This window comes from Anastrepha ludens, chromosome 3 (genome assembly GCF_028408465.1).
Source record: "Anastrepha ludens isolate Willacy chromosome 3, idAnaLude1.1, whole genome shotgun sequence".
Lineage (NCBI taxonomy): Eukaryota > Metazoa > Arthropoda > Insecta > Diptera > Tephritidae > Anastrepha > Anastrepha ludens.
This window is the reverse complement of record NC_071499.1, coordinates 127072161-127090544: the sequence shown is the minus strand read 5'-3', so window position 1 is coordinate 127090544 and position 18384 is coordinate 127072161. Positions and strand designations below refer to the sequence as shown.

General features: G+C 38.8%; 6 protein-coding genes across 7 annotated transcripts in view; 4 read left to right on the top strand and 2 right to left on the bottom strand.

Moving 5' to 3' along the window:
• Positions 1-53: 53 nt before the first annotated feature.
• LOC128859133 (cdc42 homolog) lies at positions 54-7559 on the bottom strand. The gene is made up of 4 exons (XM_054095884.1): positions 7450-7559; positions 1206-1545; positions 945-1142; positions 54-886 (listed from the first exon to the last, which is right to left on the bottom strand). Exons 2-4 carry the CDS (start codon positions 1491-1493, stop codon positions 797-799), a joined length of 576 nt encoding a protein of 191 aa, XP_053951859.1. The 5' UTR covers positions 1494-1545; positions 7450-7559; the 3' UTR covers positions 54-796.
• A 400-nt stretch (positions 7560-7959) lies between these two features.
• On the top strand, positions 7960-8899 carry LOC128859128 (uncharacterized). Its single transcript, XM_054095877.1, has 2 exons — positions 7960-8086; positions 8142-8899. The coding sequence occupies exons 1-2, from the start codon at positions 8064-8066 to the stop codon at positions 8503-8505; spliced, it is 387 nt and encodes a 128-aa protein (XP_053951852.1). The 5' UTR covers positions 7960-8063; the 3' UTR covers positions 8506-8899.
• An 83-nt stretch (positions 8900-8982) lies between these two features.
• Positions 8983-11730, top strand: LOC128859123 (moesin/ezrin/radixin homolog 2). Its single transcript, XM_054095871.1, has 5 exons — positions 8983-9912; positions 9996-10098; positions 10161-10370; positions 10429-10665; positions 10749-11730. The coding sequence occupies exons 1-5, from the start codon at positions 9362-9364 to the stop codon at positions 11535-11537; spliced, it is 1890 nt and encodes a 629-aa protein (XP_053951846.1). The 5' UTR covers positions 8983-9361; the 3' UTR covers positions 11538-11730.
• Positions 11731-12085: 355 nt separating this feature from the next.
• On the top strand, positions 12086-14613 carry LOC128859124 (cell division control protein 45 homolog). Its single transcript, XM_054095872.1, has 3 exons — positions 12086-12728; positions 12804-13375; positions 13432-14613. The coding sequence occupies exons 1-3, from the start codon at positions 12387-12389 to the stop codon at positions 14246-14248; spliced, it is 1731 nt and encodes a 576-aa protein (XP_053951847.1). The 5' UTR covers positions 12086-12386; the 3' UTR covers positions 14249-14613.
• LOC128859125 (mitochondrial tRNA-specific 2-thiouridylase 1) lies at positions 14280-16382 on the bottom strand. Its single transcript, XM_054095873.1, has 5 exons — positions 16104-16382; positions 15874-16039; positions 15627-15811; positions 15333-15559; positions 14280-15281 (listed from the first exon to the last, which is right to left on the bottom strand). Exons 1-5 carry the CDS (start codon positions 16249-16251, stop codon positions 14760-14762), a joined length of 1248 nt encoding a protein of 415 aa, XP_053951848.1. The 5' UTR covers positions 16252-16382; the 3' UTR covers positions 14280-14759.
• Positions 16383-16446: 64 nt separating this feature from the next.
• Positions 16447-18384, top strand: part of LOC128859126 (uncharacterized calcium-binding protein B0563.7) — a 30901-nt gene continuing 28963 nt past the window's right edge. The window contains exon 1 of one of the 2 annotated variants that reach the window (XM_054095875.1): positions 16447-17385. The gene's annotated coding sequence lies outside the window, so the exon portion shown is untranslated. Of the gene's footprint in view, positions 17768-18384 lie in introns of both variants that reach the window. The other variant, XM_054095874.1, reaches the window with a different exon arrangement.

Genomic DNA, 18384 nt, shown 5'->3' with positions numbered 1-18384 from the left:
AATGTCTATAACTAAAGTAATGTAAAAATTGATAATGTATGTATATAAAAATATTAAAAATGCATCATTAGTTCATTTTGTAATGCCGAACTACAATCATTTTTTGTTTAATTTTTATTGTAAGTATTTTTTGTGGTTACTTTTAATTTTATTTTATATTTTTTAACGCTTATGTTTGTGTGTGTGTTTGTCAATCGCGTCCTCCTTGCTTTGAAATATCAAATTTAAATTGAAGAGTTGCAGTAACTTGCATATTTGTATTATTACTTTGCTGTTTTTTGTTTTTGTTTTTGCTCTAATTAATTCATTGTATTTACTTTTGCATTTATAGCGTATACATACATAATTTTGTATTTGATAATTTTTATTTCATCGTATAAAGATGTATTAGAAAAATTGCAATACGAACGCCTGAATTATACAATGCCATACTTCAATAATTATTATTGTTGTTTTTTTAGAAGAAACGCTATTTATTGCTATTTGTGTGTATGTTTATTTCCATGTGTTCATTTTACATTATAGACAACCCCTTTCCTTCCTAACACAATTCAACTCTATCGACGCTAACCATACATTTTTTGTTATTGTATTTTTTTACTTTTCGCCATTACCACCACACTACATTACTGTTTACACACTTCAATCAAGTGTTGACTCGACTCGACAAACTTTTACAAATTTAGTTTGATTTTCTGGGCATAGAAAGAAATCATACGCGGCTGCAAGCTTATTTTGTTGTTATTGTGGATTTTCTTGCTATTTAATGCCATTTATAGTATATAAATACATAAAATTATAAGAATTTGCACTTCCTTTTCTTGGATGGTTCTGGTGGCTCCAACGCTGCTAAGATGGCCTCATCGAAAACATTCTTCAAACCTTTCTGTATAATAAAACTTAATGAAATATTTCACTTTCAAATATTTCAAAATGCAACTAACCTGTGTTAAAGCGGAGCATTCCACATATTTAACCGCTTTCAATTCCTTGGCTAGTTTTTCACCCTGTTCCATGGTTATGGGCTTTTGTTTATTTTTGGCCAATTTCTCCAAAGTGCTGCTCTCGTCACGTAAATCGATTTGTGTGCCAACCAAAAGGAAAGGCGTCTTCTGACAATGGTGCGTGATTTCTGGTACCCACTTAGTTCATACATACACATTAGTTTTATGCTACTATATTTATTGTTTTATTCAGCCACTTACCTTCTCTTTCACGTTCTCAAATGAACTGGGACTGACCACTGAGAAGCACACGAGAAAGACGTCTGTTTGTGGGTAGGACAGCGGACGTAGACGATCATAATCCTCCTGACCGGCTGTATCGAAAAGGCCCAGAGTGTAGGGTTCGCCGCCGATCATCACAGTCACGGCATAATTATCGAATACGGTGGGCACATACTCCGACGGGAATTTATTGGTCGTGTAAGAGATCAGTAGACAAGTCTTACCCACGGCACCATCACCGACTACAACGCACTTAATGGTCTGCATAGTTGTTTATATGTCTGTTTGCGTTTAAGCGCCGCTTTCGCCTAATATGGGTCTGCAAGAAAAACGTTTTCTATAGAATTGTATGTAAAAAACGGCCAAAACCAAAGTAAGGTAATTTTCTAATTTTTCAATTTCTTTTCGTATCAAATCCCTATTGTCTAAGTTTTTTTTTATTTTTAATATTTGACAGCGACACAAAACAAGCATTCCCATGGCAGCCGGTTCTACGTTACCGGAATGACTCGGGTTTTTATTCCCGACCAAGGGCTGCCGCCCCAGTACACTAGCCCTGTCTAGTGTATTGTACATCACCCCACCCCTTACGTCACAGGAGCAAACTCCCGCAGCTAACCTGCTCCAAATACTTCTCCTCAGGGCTGGTGTCGAATCCAACCCTGGGCCAGAGGTATTCTACTGCTGCGTCTGCCATCAACGGCTCCACCCGAACTCCACCTCGGTTAGGTGCAATAAGTGCAACGGGTGGAGCCACCTTAAGACCTGCTCAGGCCTTAAGTCGCACAGGGAGTGGTCCACACGGTATGTGGCCACGTGTTGCTCCCGCCAACAGGCGTCTGATGCCTCCACGGCTACCACACCCCCTGATAGGCCGGCACTACCAACCGCCACCACAACCCACACCTCCACGGTGAGGAGCCTATCGGAGCAACACAACTCCCCTTTAACCCCTCCTATCCCTTCCTGCTCCAACCCCAGTGCGGGGACAAACCAGCAGCTCCTGGTCCCCCGTACAGTCTGTTCCGTGTGTCAGACCGTAATACCTCGGAATCTGGTATCAGTCCAGTGCAATTCCTGCAATGGCTGGTGCCATTTTCGGAGATGTTCCGGCCTGCGCACCACCCGTGAGTGGACAACTGCCTACGTTGCCCCCTGCTGCAGAGCTCTGCACCCACTACCTCCCCCGGAGGAGCGGCCGCCCACCACCATCAGGCCGCAACAACCACAGTGGATTGCACAGCAGGTCCAACGTAGACAACCCCACGCGTCCCTCACCCCCCGGATTACACTGACCTCACCGAGAAGCTTCAAGCTTCTCCAGTTTAACTGCAACGGACTTACGAGTAAGGTCGACGAGATAGTCGACTTTATGAACCGGCACAGTATCAAGATAGCTGCGGTCCAAGAAACAAAGTTGCACGCTAGGTCATCTCTGATCACCAGGGATGGCTATAACGTGCACAGACACGATCGCGAGCGAGACAACGGTGGTGGCCTAGCGTTTATAGTCCACCACACTGTGCAGTATCGTCTTATCGATGAAGGAATCGACCCCAGGGACAGCACCTTAGAATGTCAAGGCATAGCTGTCCGGTCAGGCGATTCCGAGCTCGAAATTTTTAATATATACATACCCCCTGTCACCTGCTGCCCGGCAGGATATCACCCTGATATAGGTGCGCTCATCAGAGGTGAAAACCGATTGGTTGTAGGTGACTTCAATGCGCATCACGATCTTTGGCATTCAAGCCTGCCAAATGATCGTAGGGGACAGCAATTGGCAGAGCAGATAGACGACTCGACATTCAGCACAGTGAACGACGACGCCCCCACCAGGGTAGTGGGCAATTGTAGCAGCTCGCCTGACCTAACAATAGCTAGCGCGGGTCTGATAAATAGCATAACGTGGCGACCTATGCTATCGCTTGCATCAGACCACTTGCCCATTATCGTCTCGATCGAGAGACCTGCCGATTTCGTTTCCGCGAATCACCGGTCCTATTTTAACTTTATAAAAGCTAATTGGGCCGGCTTCACGGAATTCACCGAGGACACCTTCGCCGCTCTTCCCATCCCCACTGATGTGCGCGTCGGCGAACGCGCATTCCGCAAGGTGCTCACAGCTGCTGCGGCTCGCTTCATCCCAGCTGGATGTTATAAGGACATCCGTCCCCACTTCCCAGCAGAAGCAGCCAGTTTAGCAAACGAGCGTGACCACCTACGCCAGGCCGATCCCGGGGATCCCCGCATAAGGGATCTCAATTTGGAGATCCGGCAACTGGTAAATCAACATAAGCGGACTAAATGGGTTGAGCACCTGAAGACTTGTAACCTCACCTCCGGAGTGAGTAAGCTCTGGTCCACCGTTAGGTCCTTGTCGAACCCGACGAAACACAACGACAAGGTGGCTATCACCTTCAACGGTTGTACTTCGTCGGACCCGAAGAGATGCGCGAGCTATTTTAGCCGGCTGTTTACACTGCATCCTCCGGGCGACAGAACCAAACGTCGTGTTACCAGAAGGCTGCACAAACTGACGAACGACAGCGCGCCACTTACTTTCTCCGGTGATGAGGTTCAGGGGGTTCATGTTGTTGTTGTTTTAACAGCATAGTTAGCCCTGTCAATGTAGGTATATCATCTGTCGTCTTCGTCTAGCTCATCTAGGGGTAGGCCCAGGAAACTTGCTGTTTCGACGGGTTGGGTCCAGAGGGAGAGGGGGGTTAGATGAGTCTGATTAAGGGGGCATGTGAAGAGGTGGTTAGTGTCGTGCGGGGTACCTTCACATGCCGGACATGTGTTTGGTATGTCGGGGTCAATTCTGGATAAGTAGGAGTTTAACCTGAACACAAAACTACAGTGAATTAGATGAGGGCGCAACGGAACACTACACCTTTTCCAACTGTATTTCATAAAATCGCAAATGTTTTTCCGAAAAGCTCAATTGAATTTCAGTTGAGTTGAGTTTTTCTGAACTACATTTGGAAAAGGTTTAGAATTCAACCACACGACGTAAGAGGTGGCAGACTTCTCTACATTTAACGCGTTCATGAATTTCAACCAGTTGTCAAGCCTCTTCAGATCCCTCCTTCTTCAAGGTTGAACCGTTTATTTCTGGGAAGTGCGGCGGAGGCTACACGCTTGTTGCGTTATCTTTAGAAGAGGTTGTTGTTTAAGCAACATAAACATTCCCTCTACATGCACGGTTAATGCTGCCGGAGTGACAATCCTTGGCCGGATATAAATCCGGGTCGTTCCGGTAACGTAGAACCGACTGCCGTGGGAACGACAGCCTAAAGACAGGTCTAAATCCTTTCCTAGCTATATAGCGGATTTAGCTTGAGAATTAACTTTATCGCTGCCGTCCAACATGTGAACATTTAGCCCTTAATGCCTGCAAACGCTGAGGGTTGCAAATTAATAGAGTAGATTAGATCTCTTGCTATCAAGCTGCAGCCCGCGGAATTGTTTGACGTGGACTTGGTTGCCTCGTTGTATTTTTTCAATAGAAGTTTAGCATCTAAGATGAGAACTGGATACTTAATTTCGCTTACTACGAACTCTGCCCAGAGATACTACTTTAATTTTGAGACTAATCTCGGCTCCCATATTTTCGTCGGTTTAACGGTACTTCGCATTAAGTAAAAAATATTACTCACAAATCTCTCTATCGCTATAATGAACATCTTCGAACTGAATTTCATGGCCGACGTTGTCGAAGTGTCCACTTTGGTTGTTGTTGTTGTACATGCATAATCATTTTAAATGATTGGTTGGGAAATGCTGCTGAAATGATAGTCCTTGGCCGGATATTGATCCGGAAATTAAGTTTTTCCTTTTACGTATAACCGACTGTCGTGGGAACGGCCAACTTTGGTTTAGGCCGGCACTGATCGCAAATAATAGCTAATGCTAATGCCGTTCTAGGTATAAGGTTGCATCTAGACGCAATTTACGATTGCTTTACTATGTGTCGTGATGCGATATAAAAAGGAAATGAACTGTTTTTTTGTTTGTTACGAACATCTTTGGATACATATTTGACTTTGATCAAATAAGCTTACCCAATTGAAAAAAACGTAAGTTTCTTTATGGCTCATCTTTCATTACAAATATTTAACGTTGTGTTTCTTCCCTTCGCTAAGTCCGCAGCCAATTACGTAGCATTAGAAAATATAAAAAGTAGGTAGGTATCAGTGTCAGTCAATTCGAATTAACATCAGGCAAACTTAATTGAAGATAACGTTGTTGAACACCGCACTACCAATTGCCATTTGCTTCATTCCACTGTTCGCCGTCCAGCGTTAAGAGTGTATAAATACATTAATTTATGTCGAATATGTACATAGTGTGCATACGAGGGTTGCTATTTATATTTTCGGGCCTTGGATACTTATGATGTTGTCAGGCGCCATTTGATGTTTGTCAATATTTCACTATAAATGGAGTCGGAACGTCTTGGTCTATGAGCCCTATTAGTGTTGCTTAGTGGCTTTAAAAATTCATCTCGGCAAAAATGGAATTAAACCGTGAACATTTTCGTCGGTACATTTTTAAACAAACTTCGACGTAGATTAACAAGCTAAGAAAGCATTGACGAACTATAATCATTACACGGCGATTAAAATTTAGTGAGATGAATTTTTTCGTGGTCGCTATTCGGTCACCGATCAATTCCGGGAAGGTCGTCCAAAATCAGTTATTGTTCCAGGAAACACCGATGCAGCACAGGAAATGATTGAGTGACCATGTGCACGTCCCATACCGTGAGATTGAGACATCCTTGCGCATTCGTATGACAAGCATTAATAAGATTTTGAATGCTTACTTTGTGGTAAAACATGTGGTCGCCTTGAATATAACACAATTTAAAAAAAAGACTGTAAAAAAGCGGCTGGACAAACGAATGCAAAATGCTATTGATCATCAATTTCTACGCCAGAAATAAGAATAGCAACCCGCGGAAATATATGCCTGTCTTTCTTTCTTTTAGCTTCCCTCGCCCTTCTTCTTTGCCTAAATGCTTGTAATAATTTATGCGAAGAATTTTTTATACACTCACATAAGTGAACACTGCCTTGTGACACCAGTGTTAGCGGGTGAGTGTGTATTAACCGTCTACCCATTCATTCGTCAGTTAATCATTAATTCCTGTTTATTGCAAGCAGTGGTACACTAGCCTCTATGCTTATGATCACACAATCGTATTTGTCTACTGTTCCATAAAAAAAATTTAAATATAAATACACGAACTGTTCTGTCAGTCAACAGCCAATTTACATCCATGCACGTAGTATGTAGTGCATCGTGAGTGTGCGTTTACTTTTAAGCAGCGCTGTAGTCCGTATCTTTTGGAGAACTATGACTCAAGCAACATCGAATTTTGATAAGCGAAAACTCCCATAGCCAGTAGTTTTCGTTTTCTTCTATGCTGACTATCTGCCACATGAATGTACTTACATATATTTATTGTACTTTATTTCCCTTTCTCCCTCAACTTCCTACGCGACATCTAATAACATAAAGGGAACTACATTGGCGTCGGTGACAATGTGCGACGCCGACGGCAAAGTCGACTGCACTGCTGCTTGGTGCAATTTGTTTCTTTTTTATCGTTTGCATATATTTTGATGTACTCCAAAACTAGTTTTGTGGAATTTAGCACAGAACTTTTTTAAGTTTCAAAAACGTGAAAGTAATTAACAAACAAACAAAAATAAAATGCAACAAACAGGAAAAATATTAATTTTTTTGTATTGTGACATAAGTAGACGCATATACAATATAGCTTGTTGTGGGTTTTTGACGCCCTCTTGGGTTTATTTCGTGTCGTATCTCATTGGATGCGGTTCAGAATTGGTCACACTTGGCGATAATGTGACACGCGTGAGTGCGTGTGGTTGTTGCAATTTTTTTTGCTTTTTATCGCATTCCTTCGAGATTGCACTGCTTCGCAGTTGCGCTCGCCGTTCTTCCGCCGCTAACGTCACTGCCAAATATCATTCGTTTGCTCGTACGCAGTCATCGTCATCGCTGTTCTGCACCCTGTGTCATACACAGCACAGTCACTTTTCACTCTTAAGAATTTTCTCTTTCCATTCCATTTTTGTTTTGCAAATTTTCATACGAATTTTATCAAAAATTAACACAATTTCAACGTCCACATAACAAGTACACCTTGAGATTTTAAAATTTCACTATTTTTTGTTAATTTACTTACATATTTTTGTTAAAATCACTATTTTTTAGCTGGGGCTGGGCTCTATGAAATAATTTCCTCCACTTCTTATTCACGTCTCCTTCCACACACTGCTTCCTCTTCTTTGTTCTCCTATGCTAAGACACAGTGTCGCTTTGACTTCTCAGCAGAATTGATTCACAGAAAGTACCTCAAACTACTTATGATCCACATATAAAAGTTTTGATAGTGCATTTTAGTACTTAATTTAATACTTGATATTATTAAAGTTCACCAAGTTTGTTCTAAAAACTGAAGCAGATATTATTCTTATATTATAAATTAAAAGCTTTGCGAAGCAAATATGATTTATTTTATTTATTTTCATTGTATTATCTAGCTTGAAAAGTTATATCGTATAAAATATAAAAACAAAAGAAAAAATATTTATTTATTCTTTTCTTGTGTAAATGTTTTTCCCCAAGTCATCGCGGAGTACCCAAAACTCGTTTTATGCAACCCTTCTATTATCCGTACGCGGTGAACACAGCCAATCAACCAATCCCTCATTATACAACGATTCGCAATTACTACAAAAAAAAAAGAAAACGTAAATACGGAGTACTTCAGGGAAAAATAAAAATAATTTTCAGAAAATGTCAGGTTTAATCGACAAAAGGTAAATAAATTTCAATAATGTAGTGAAAATCATATAGATTTTCCTTTTTGTGCAGAAAAAGAAGTCGGGAAGATGACATCTGTGATTCAACGCCACTATCCAAACGGATTAATCAGCTGCATTTGACAAATTTGGATGAGCCCCAGCAGGCATTACAACAACTGCATTTTAATGACCACACAAAACAAGTTAATTTAGCTCAGGTATACAACAGTAACCACATCTGTACCAGTGCTTTAAATATGCATTTGCATAATAAACATGATATGACTGCTGCTGAGCATCATCAGCAACAACAAATACACTTGCAACATCCTTATGCACCAGACCTGAACGAAGCTGAGAATCCATTCTATTATATTAAGAATAAGTTATTGTATGAATTGCATTTGGAACGTCTTAAGAGGTGTGTTGTATAGAGCGAAAATAAGAGAGATAAGGTGGCAATTGCAACAGAAAATGTTCATATGAACAAAGCAATTGCAGCAGTAAACAAAAGCAAGCTTATACAAGCTAAGGCATCTATTTCTGATGATAACTAATTTTAGGATGTAAGATAACAAATAGTATAACTAAATGGATAAACGCTAAGTGATGTTTTTGTTTTTTTTTTCGTTCGTGCTATTATCAAGTAATTTGAAAGATTTTTCGGATTAACATAAACAACAATTTAATGCATCTGAAGTCTTTTTAAGTGATTGTAAACATCAATTATTGAAAATAATCTTAAGCTATTATAAAAGCCAAATACTATTTGTTTGTAAAAGCCGTCTTGAAAAGCAATAAATTATTTTTGTTTGTGAACCCCTGAAACGCGGAGGTATATTCAGTGCACGCGTATTTGTCTGTTATTATGCCAAGAATGATTTTATGCTCCTTTCATACAACAACAATTTGTTGCTTCGCTTTTGGGCCGATTGACAGTTCGCTCTCACTTTTCATTTAATTTATTTTTGATTGTTTGCACATTTGATGATCACGCTGTAACACAAAGATGAAATTTTATAATAAAAAGGGTATACAAACTATAATTAAACCATAAAAGTGATTAGTGGTTGACAGCTGTCGTATAGCGAGCGTAATGTAAATTTATGTGCCTTAAAAAGTGTCAAATAAGCTATGAGGATTTAATAAAAAATCTCAACCAAACGGTTTTTTTTGTTTTTCGAAAAATATGTAGCAACAAATTGGGTAGCATAACAAAACAAAACAAGTTTCTGTCAACTAAGTACTAACAGCAGCTTCAAAACATAATAAACTAATGTTTGCACAATAATGAGTCCATTTCGGTCGAAGAAAAATCGCTCATTGCCAGTGAAGGTAGTAACCTTCGATTCAGAATTAGAATTCAATTTGGGGCATCGGGAGAGTGGACAAGAACTATTTGATTTGGTGTGCCGCACTATAGGTTTACGTGAGTCATGGTACTTCGGTTTGCAATACGTGGATGCACGCGGACATGTCTCCTGGCTGAAGATGGACAAAAAAGTGAAAGACCAACGCATACAACTACAAACGAATGGTTTTTTCGTTTTCAACTTTTATGCCAAGTACTTTCCGGAAAATGTTAGTGAAGAGCTGATACAAGAAATCACACAGCATTTGTTTTTCTTACAAGTGAAGCAGAGTATCCTCTCCATGGATATATATTGCCGACCGGAGGCATCAGTATTGCTGGCGTCGTATGCAGTTCACGTGCAGTATGGTCCATACGACTATGAAACCTATAAAGATGGCATGCTAGCGAGCGCAGACCTACTCCCGAAAAAAGTAACAGACCAGTATCAAATGACGCCAGAGATGTGGGAGGAACGGATAAAAACTTGGTGAGCCGTATTCCAATAAAAATTGATGGTCCCATTAATTACACAAATAATTTTTATTTCGTTTTTTCTATATTTGTTCTTAGGTACATGGATCATGAGCCGATGACTCGTGATGAGGTTGAAATGGAATACTTGAAGATCGCACAAGATTTAGATATGTATGGTGTAAATTATTTTCCTATTACCGTAAGTAGATTTCAGCTGTTTTGAAGTTTGGATAAAGTCAAGTGTATACTTCTTTTTCACAGAATAAAAATAAAACCAAATTATGGCTGGGCGTTACCGCTATCGGTCTCAATATTTATGAAGAAAATAATAAACTCTCGCCGCGTACAACGTTCCAGTGGAATGAGATAAGACATGTTAGCTTCGATGATAAAAAATTTACTATTCGATTGGTAGATACGAAAGTGTCAAATTTTATTTTCTACTCGCAAGATTTACATATCAATAAAATGGTAAATGTAGATATTAGTTAATAAATTAGTTTGCTTAATATAATGAAAAGTACATTAGATTTTAGACTTGTGTAAAGGTAATCACGATCTGTATATGCGACGCCGCAAGCCCGACACCATGGAAATACAACAAATGAAAGCACAAGCAAAGGAAGAGAAACAGAGGCGCCAGCAGGAACGGGCAAAGTTTTTGCGTGAGAAAAAGTTGCGCGAAAAAGCGGAACGTGATCGCTACGACCTGCAAAAGCGTTACGAGCATCTTCAGGAGGAGATGCGAATGGCTAATGATGCGCTGGTTAGTAAGATGCTTGATTAAATATATTTCGTAGTAATAATATATTAAATAATTATATTTTCCAACATTTTCTGCAACAATAGCGGCGTTCCGAAGAAACTAAGGAACTCTATTTTGAAAAGAGCCGCGTGAATGAGGAGCAAATGCAATTGACAGAATGTAAAGCACATCACTTCAAAACGGAAATGGATCGATTACGTGAGCGACAAATGAAAATCGAACACGAGAAAATGGATTTGGAGAAAAAAATACGCGATGCCGACTTTTATGTGCATCAGTTGACATTGGAAAAAGATAAGCGTGAGGCGGAAGCGGAAAAACTGAAAAAAGAGCTTCAGTGCGCACAATTGGCGGAGCGCGAAGCAACCGCACGTCTACTTAATTTCATCAATCATGGTCGCAAAACATCCACCGATAGTTTGGTGGCCATCTCAGGGAATAATGTGGTCGTTTCGGCTACAAATACGGCCATTAGTACACCATCCTTAACCACCAGCAATTCAACCATAGATATCGAAACGGTAGGTGGCGTCGAACTAACTACATCGAATCATGATCTTGTCGCTAACTCAAATGACAACTCCTCCGATGTAATTGACGATTTTGAAACAAAAGAATTCATACTTACTGATGCTGAGATGGAACAGATCACAAATAGTCGCCTTGAATATTTAAAGAAATCCAAGCAGATGGAAAATCAGTTACAGACGTTGCGGTCACAAATTGAGTTGTTGAAAATCGAAGAAAATCAAAGTAATTTAGATATTTTAAGTGATGCATTGATTAAAGCGGGTGAAACTAAATACTCAACATTGAAGAAATTGAAGTCGGGCTCTACTAAGGCACGAGTCGCTTTCTTTGAGGAATTGTAGTTGGTTAGTGGTAGGGAGGTGCAAGCAAATATAATGCTTAAAATGGAGGTTTGCCAATTAGATTTTAATTATAGGATTTAATACTAACAAAGTGACATGTATACCTATTCGATTTATACAGATTAAGATTGGAGTGTTTTAAAATAAAACGAAATGTTGCAGATGAACACACAAATGCGTGGTTTGGTAGATGTCTAACTATTTATGGATAAAATGTTTTTTCATAATTCCACTTCTTAAGTGGACAAATTTTAACTCTGCTATTTAAAATTTAAATTGGCCCGCGTAGCGCGTAGCGTAGTCTACAAAGGTGGCTGTTACTGAGATAAATGATTCAACTTGGCTCATTTGCTGTGGAAGTATAAGATAGGACCGTAAATCAATATTGTATTTTTTCTTTTTGTGCTTACATCATTTTATTTCAGTTTTAATACATTTTTACTTTGTAATTTTTATTTTAATTTTTTTCTCATTTTATTTTATTTTATTTTTTGGTTTTACATTTGCTTACTTGTTGGCAAAGCAACTCTGCATTGCAACTCACATTGAACACACCAAACGAATAAGAGTTTCCCGCTTTAAAACAACATGGGAAAGTGAACAGGACGATCAGTAGAGATTTATTACATTTTATTTTTGTGTTTAAAAAACGATTCAAAGAAAGAAATCAAATCCAATAGAAATACTAAAAATCAATTAGACTACATTTTAAAAATACAAGCGTTTGCTAATTTAAATCGGCGAAGTATGTAGTGCCTAAAGTACTGATCGCGAGCACCTGGCGACGGTTCGACAGATTTTAACACACAAAAAACAAAAAATTAGTGTACACAAATAAAACAATTTATAATGTTTATACAAGAGCTTAGACAGGATTTCTACAATCGACTGGTGGGCAAACGCTTGCTTATAATCGTCAATTATGATATTGATGCGATATGTGCGAGCAAGATTTTACTGTCTCTCTTCAAGTATGACCACATGCTGTATTCGGTGGTCCCAATAATGGGGTTGGCTGGTCTGCAACGTGCATACAACGAGCACCAAGGCGATGTCAAATTTGTATTGCTCGTTAATTGTGGCGGTTGTGTAGATATTGTTGAATTGCTGCAGCCCGAAGAGGATGTAACGTTTTTTATTTGCGATGCTCATCGGCCGTTAGATGTGTGCAACATTTACAGTGACCGGCAGGTGAGCTAGGAAATTTATATTATACAATACCATTTTAAGAGATATCTGCTTAAACAAGGAAATTATCTTATACAGGTTTGTATATTAGGCGATCCAGCACTGGAAGAAAATATACCCGCGTTCGAGTCGATATTCTGCGAGTCGGATGACTCGGATAGTGAACACGAGCCAGATGACAATGGTGGTAACGATAGCGGTACAGGCGGCTCCGGTGAAGAAGATAGCGAAAGAGTAGATCGACCACCCGCTCAAAAGTTAAGTCGCCTCGAGCGGCATGAAAAACGCGTTTTAAAGCAACGTCAACGCCGCACCTGGGAGAATGAACGTGATCGCATTATGTTTGAATACACACAATACAGTTTTTATGGACGCTCTACTGCGCTAACCATATTCGAATTGGCCTGGAAATTGTCAAAGGATAATATGGATTTGTTATGGTGGGCCATAGTTGGTCTTACCGAACAGCTAATATTGGGTAAAGTCGAGAGTAGCGCTTACACGTTGGAAATTGAAAACGTGCAGTCGCATGTGTCGCGTCTAACTAATAAAACCAACGATCAGAGCAATATGAGTGCATCGAAAATCAATTTTGAAAATGATCTGCATTTAGTGCTATATCGCCATTGGAGTGTGGTGGAGTCGATGCGGTATTCAATGGTTTTGTAAAATTCGTTGGCAATTCGTAATTACTTTTCATTTCTAGCTACTCGATGTATTGTGCATGTAAATTAAGATTGTGGACATTGCGTGGCGAGAAACGTTTACATGAGCTACTTGTTGAAATGGGTTTGCCGTTAGTGCAAGCGAGACAGTTGTTCAACTCAATGGATTTGGTGCTGCGTCAGGAGTTCTACAAAATGTTGGAGAAATTGGCGGAAAAGTACGACATTCCGGACATAGTTTATGGTTCGTTTACATTGAATTATGGCTACCGCAATCGATATGCCGCCGCCGATTACGTTTACGGCATGCTAGCTATTTTAGAGTCAGTGAAAAAAGACAAAACACCAGAGGATTGCTTCTTGGAAGCGTTGGATAGTCTGTCGCGCAATCATCGCAACATTATGTTGGAAGGAATTGAAAATGCCAAACTGTTGCTTTCATCCATTTTCAAACAAGTACAAAGCAGCTTGGAAGCACATCAAGTGCTCTCAACAGGCACATTCTTATATTATATTTTAAACGAAGAAAATGCTTATTTCTCTTATCCGTATGGCTTAATTTTGTTGGCCAAGTTTATGCTAAATGGGCACGTGGCCGTGTCGCGTAGTCGTCAGGCGCCGGATTTGCCGCTAATCGCCAGCTGCCCGGTGGATGCGGAGCGTGGACTCTGCTTACTAGTAGGCATTCCACCTATACGTGAGGCTTCACCAAAAAATTTCTTTGGCAAAGCGTTCGAGCAGGCGGCTAGTAAATGTAATGCAGTGATTTTACAGGATTTTTTCGAAACTTCTCTGATACAAATTAGACAAAGTGATATGGCGAAATTTTTAGATGCGCTCACTGTACTTTTGGCTTAATAAGCATTGATTTAGCATAGGTAATAGGAAATGACGTAAATTAGAATTTATTGAGATGTTTTATTTGTAAGAGATGTAAGCGTTATTTAACCCTTATGACCTGATAAGATTGTTAGTTTTAGATGTATTTTAATACTTGTAAGCAATACCGCAACGAAAACTCTTTATGATTGATTTTGCAGTTACTGTTGAGAAATTCGAGAGACTAACAGAACAAAAATTGCGTATTGAACCAAACGAAATGTAATGAGTATTTATTTTAATGCAAATTTATATGATTTACATATCGCATTTACAAAACATGCGTTAAGATGATAGCAAAATAAAACACTAAAAAGCTTAAGATATAATACAGACAAACCTAACGATGTTTTATAAATTACTTTTTAACTCTCCGAGGATAAATAATTTTGTGAAGGTTTATATTTGTAGGCATATAATTTCATTTATATGTAACAAATTTATAAAAAGCCTTGAACACATCATACTATAGCTGCGTTAAAACTAACCGCTAGCTTTGTTTCAAGTACTCAGCCTTATCTTGGACTTCGTCAACTTTTCTACTGGCATTGATGATACGCGCCGAACCCAAGCATGAAGTTTCACTATAAAACACCGCATACTGTCCTGGTGTAAGCGCCCGTAATGACTTATCTAGAGTGACTGTGACACATGAAGTGTCTTTGAGACATTTTCTAACCGCACAGCCAACCAATGGTTTTGTGTGCTGGAAACGAAAGCGGCACCGCAGTTCCCGTGATACGCTATCATCGCCAATACCAGTAAGAGGATCATTGCACAGCCAGTTCGGTGTGTCCGCATAAATAACATCACTAAATAGTTCTGGGTGCTCATGGCCGGAAGCCACATATATGGTATTGCTGGTGACTTCTTTTCGTGCTACAAAGTATGGACGTAGGAAGGAGGCAAGCCGGCAACGTTGTCCAATTGTCCATTCATGTATGCCATTGTGTGTGCCCACGATTTGACCGGTGTCAATATCGACAAAATGACCAGGATGCGGGTGAATATACTGTAATAGTGGCTTATTAACTTGGCTTAAAAACAGTATTTCATTATTTACCTGCTTTATGAACTGTTTAAAATCACGATTACCTATAAAACAAATGCCTGTACTTTCCTTTTTGTGTGCCAAACGTTCTAGGCCAAATTTACACGCTAAAGCTTTAACATCGTTTTTCATTGAATCACCCAACGGAAACATGGTGCGACTGAGCGCATGACGTTGTATACCGGAGAGGAAAAAGGTTTGATCCTTAAACGTATCGCGTGGTAGCAGTAGGTGTACATCTGTAAATAAGTAATATTATAATAATAAACTCCTAGTATGAGTAGCCCATTTACTGCTGCAGCATACCACCATTAGCATTATAATGCTCTAAAAAGTTTCCAAAACTGGTTTTCGCATAATGTCCCGTGGCGATTGCATCACATTTTAATTGTTCTCTGGCATATTTATAGAATAAATCAAATTTGATGTATTTATTACAAAGTATGTCCGGATTTGGTGTGAGTCCATTTTGATAATCATCCAGGAAACCGCTGATGACCAAAAATAAAATTAGTCTAGCACTAAAATTTATCGAGTTGCGCAACTGTCTCACCTGAACACCGAATTCCAATAGTCCTTCACGTAGTTCACTACACGCAATTCAATGTTAAGTTTTTGGCACGTATATTCCGCATCACGATAATCTTGCTCACCGCTGCAAGCACCCGTTTCGTCAAATTCGTCCCAGTTTTTCATGAATACACCGACAACATGGTAGCCTTTAGCCAAGTCAAGATAACGCATATACTATCGGAAATATATTAAAGTAATTTAAGCACTAACCTTTTTGTTTGAGTATAAGCGCCGAAATGGCGCTATCTACACCGCCGGATATGCCAATCACAATATTACGGAACATCCTAATAACTGCTGCTCCTGTAACATTTCCACATAACAGCTGTTGTTTGTTTACTATTGGGCGGTACTGCATATATCAAGGCGAATTCATGGACGGTGACTTCGGTAGAGTAACAGCAACATTTACATGTATTTTGGTTTGGCAATTTGGTGATTTTAATGTTAAAGTTTCAACGAGAATGTAAACAAACAAGGCAACAACAATGAAGCAAAGCACTTTGACATTCAAATCGCCAAATCGCAAGAAAAAGAAATCAGCCTCTATTAAGAACTCATCTTATGTGGATTCGCCTTGACATAGCTGCAGAACAATCAGTACTAGACAATTTAACTGTTTTTAATAAAAATATTTCATGCAAATACCTTTTACGTTTTTGTGTGAGTTTTTGAGAAAATAATATTTTTATGAAAACATTTACATAAAACGATTTTTTTCGATAATTTTCCCTATTAACATAATTTAAATATAGGAAGTTTATATTCAATTACCCTTCATTTGCCCATCATTACAAATTTTCAATTTTCAAATTACAAATTAGAATGTAAGTAATAGCTTTAGTAATTCAATTTTGTGCTGCCATCCGAATATACACGGCGAAAGAAAAAAACACAATTCAGCTGATCTAATGCTACCACCTTTAATAGATTCGCCTTATATTTGGTGTACGCTTATTTGACAATACGAAAATAACCACTTTGTTTATTTATGTACCTAATCGTTTGTGTTTTTATTTTAACTGAGGTATAAAAAGACACTTGTGAAACTAAAAGCCAAAATTTCAATAGGAAATCTGTTCTCAAATTGGAAAAGGTTATATCCTCAACTCCCTTAAATTCAAACCAGTTGGCAGCGCCGTTCATATTCTCAGCTCCTAACCACACAATACTCGTGGGACACCGGACGTATAAGTAACTTCACGCTCATTTTACAGCATCCTGCTGCTGCTGCTCTGCGCCAAACTCGCTCAGTGGAAAAATATTCGTTTTTAGTTCTTCGGTAGTCAACAGTAAGTTCGCACGCATTTCTAACGGCAATACAAAATATCACAAATAAAGCATCAAAGCGGGTTAGAGAAATAAAACTGGAACAAAACCACAATTGTGTCAGTGTCCGCGCGCAGCAATCATAGTGTTGTTGACAATTTTTCGATTTTTTGTCCTTTCAACTCGCTAAACGTAAACAGTGCAGCTGGTCCTTTCTTTAAGTGTATGTGTATGTATGAGTGTTGGTTGCCTTGTGCTGCTTATGTGTTTTGATTAAGGTTGCACTTTGCCTAGTCAAGTGAGTGTTGGCCAAAAGCGCCTATCGCCAGTCGCCCGCATATACATACATATGTATGTATGTATGATAAGTCATTTTACTTTACTTTACAAATAATCAGAAATACTCACATGAGAAGTTGGGGAATGAAATTACTTGTTGAATTAGTAAATAATACGGCTTGAATTGTGAGCACTTCAGTTCGAAAAAAAAAATATATATAATAAATACAAATATAAAAAGGGAAGAATATGAGCAATAAATATTTTGAATAAAAAAAATCCTAAAATCACATGATAGTGAATCTCATTTACTACTTTTGCCACTGGTGAGTACTGACATAGTTATGAAAAATTTATTTAAAAATCTATTATAGTAGGTCCAAAAGCTGCATGAACTAAAAAGATACGCTAGAGGTTAAGTATGATTGTGCGTAACTTCCACTCGCTTGATTCCGGGTTCGACGTCTACTGGGAAGATGAAGCATGGAATGAGAGGAAATGGTTCTTAGAGTAGATTTCCAAAAAAATTCTTTGAAGACTTATGCATATGAAAAGAAGCTTTATAATTCTATTTATTTTTAATACACATGATTTATCAAAGCTTTAAATTGCCACACGAATAAACACTTTCAGCAAAAACCGCATCTGATTTAAATTAGTTCCGCTTTAAAAATTTGGTATGAATAGCCTTTAGGCCTAAATATATGTATGCCACATGAAATCTACTCATTCTGGATATAAGGGAAGCAAAAATATTCGCTTGTGATTTTGAATGTTTCTGGGCACATTTAAGTTATTCCAAACTGTTTCAATAAAATGCCGATCGAAATTAATATTTGAGGTGTCTTATATGCACTATAATGCACATACGTACTTATTTCTTTATCCCCTACTGGGTTATCATTGGGCTATAATTTATGTATGTATGTATATTTTATAAGGT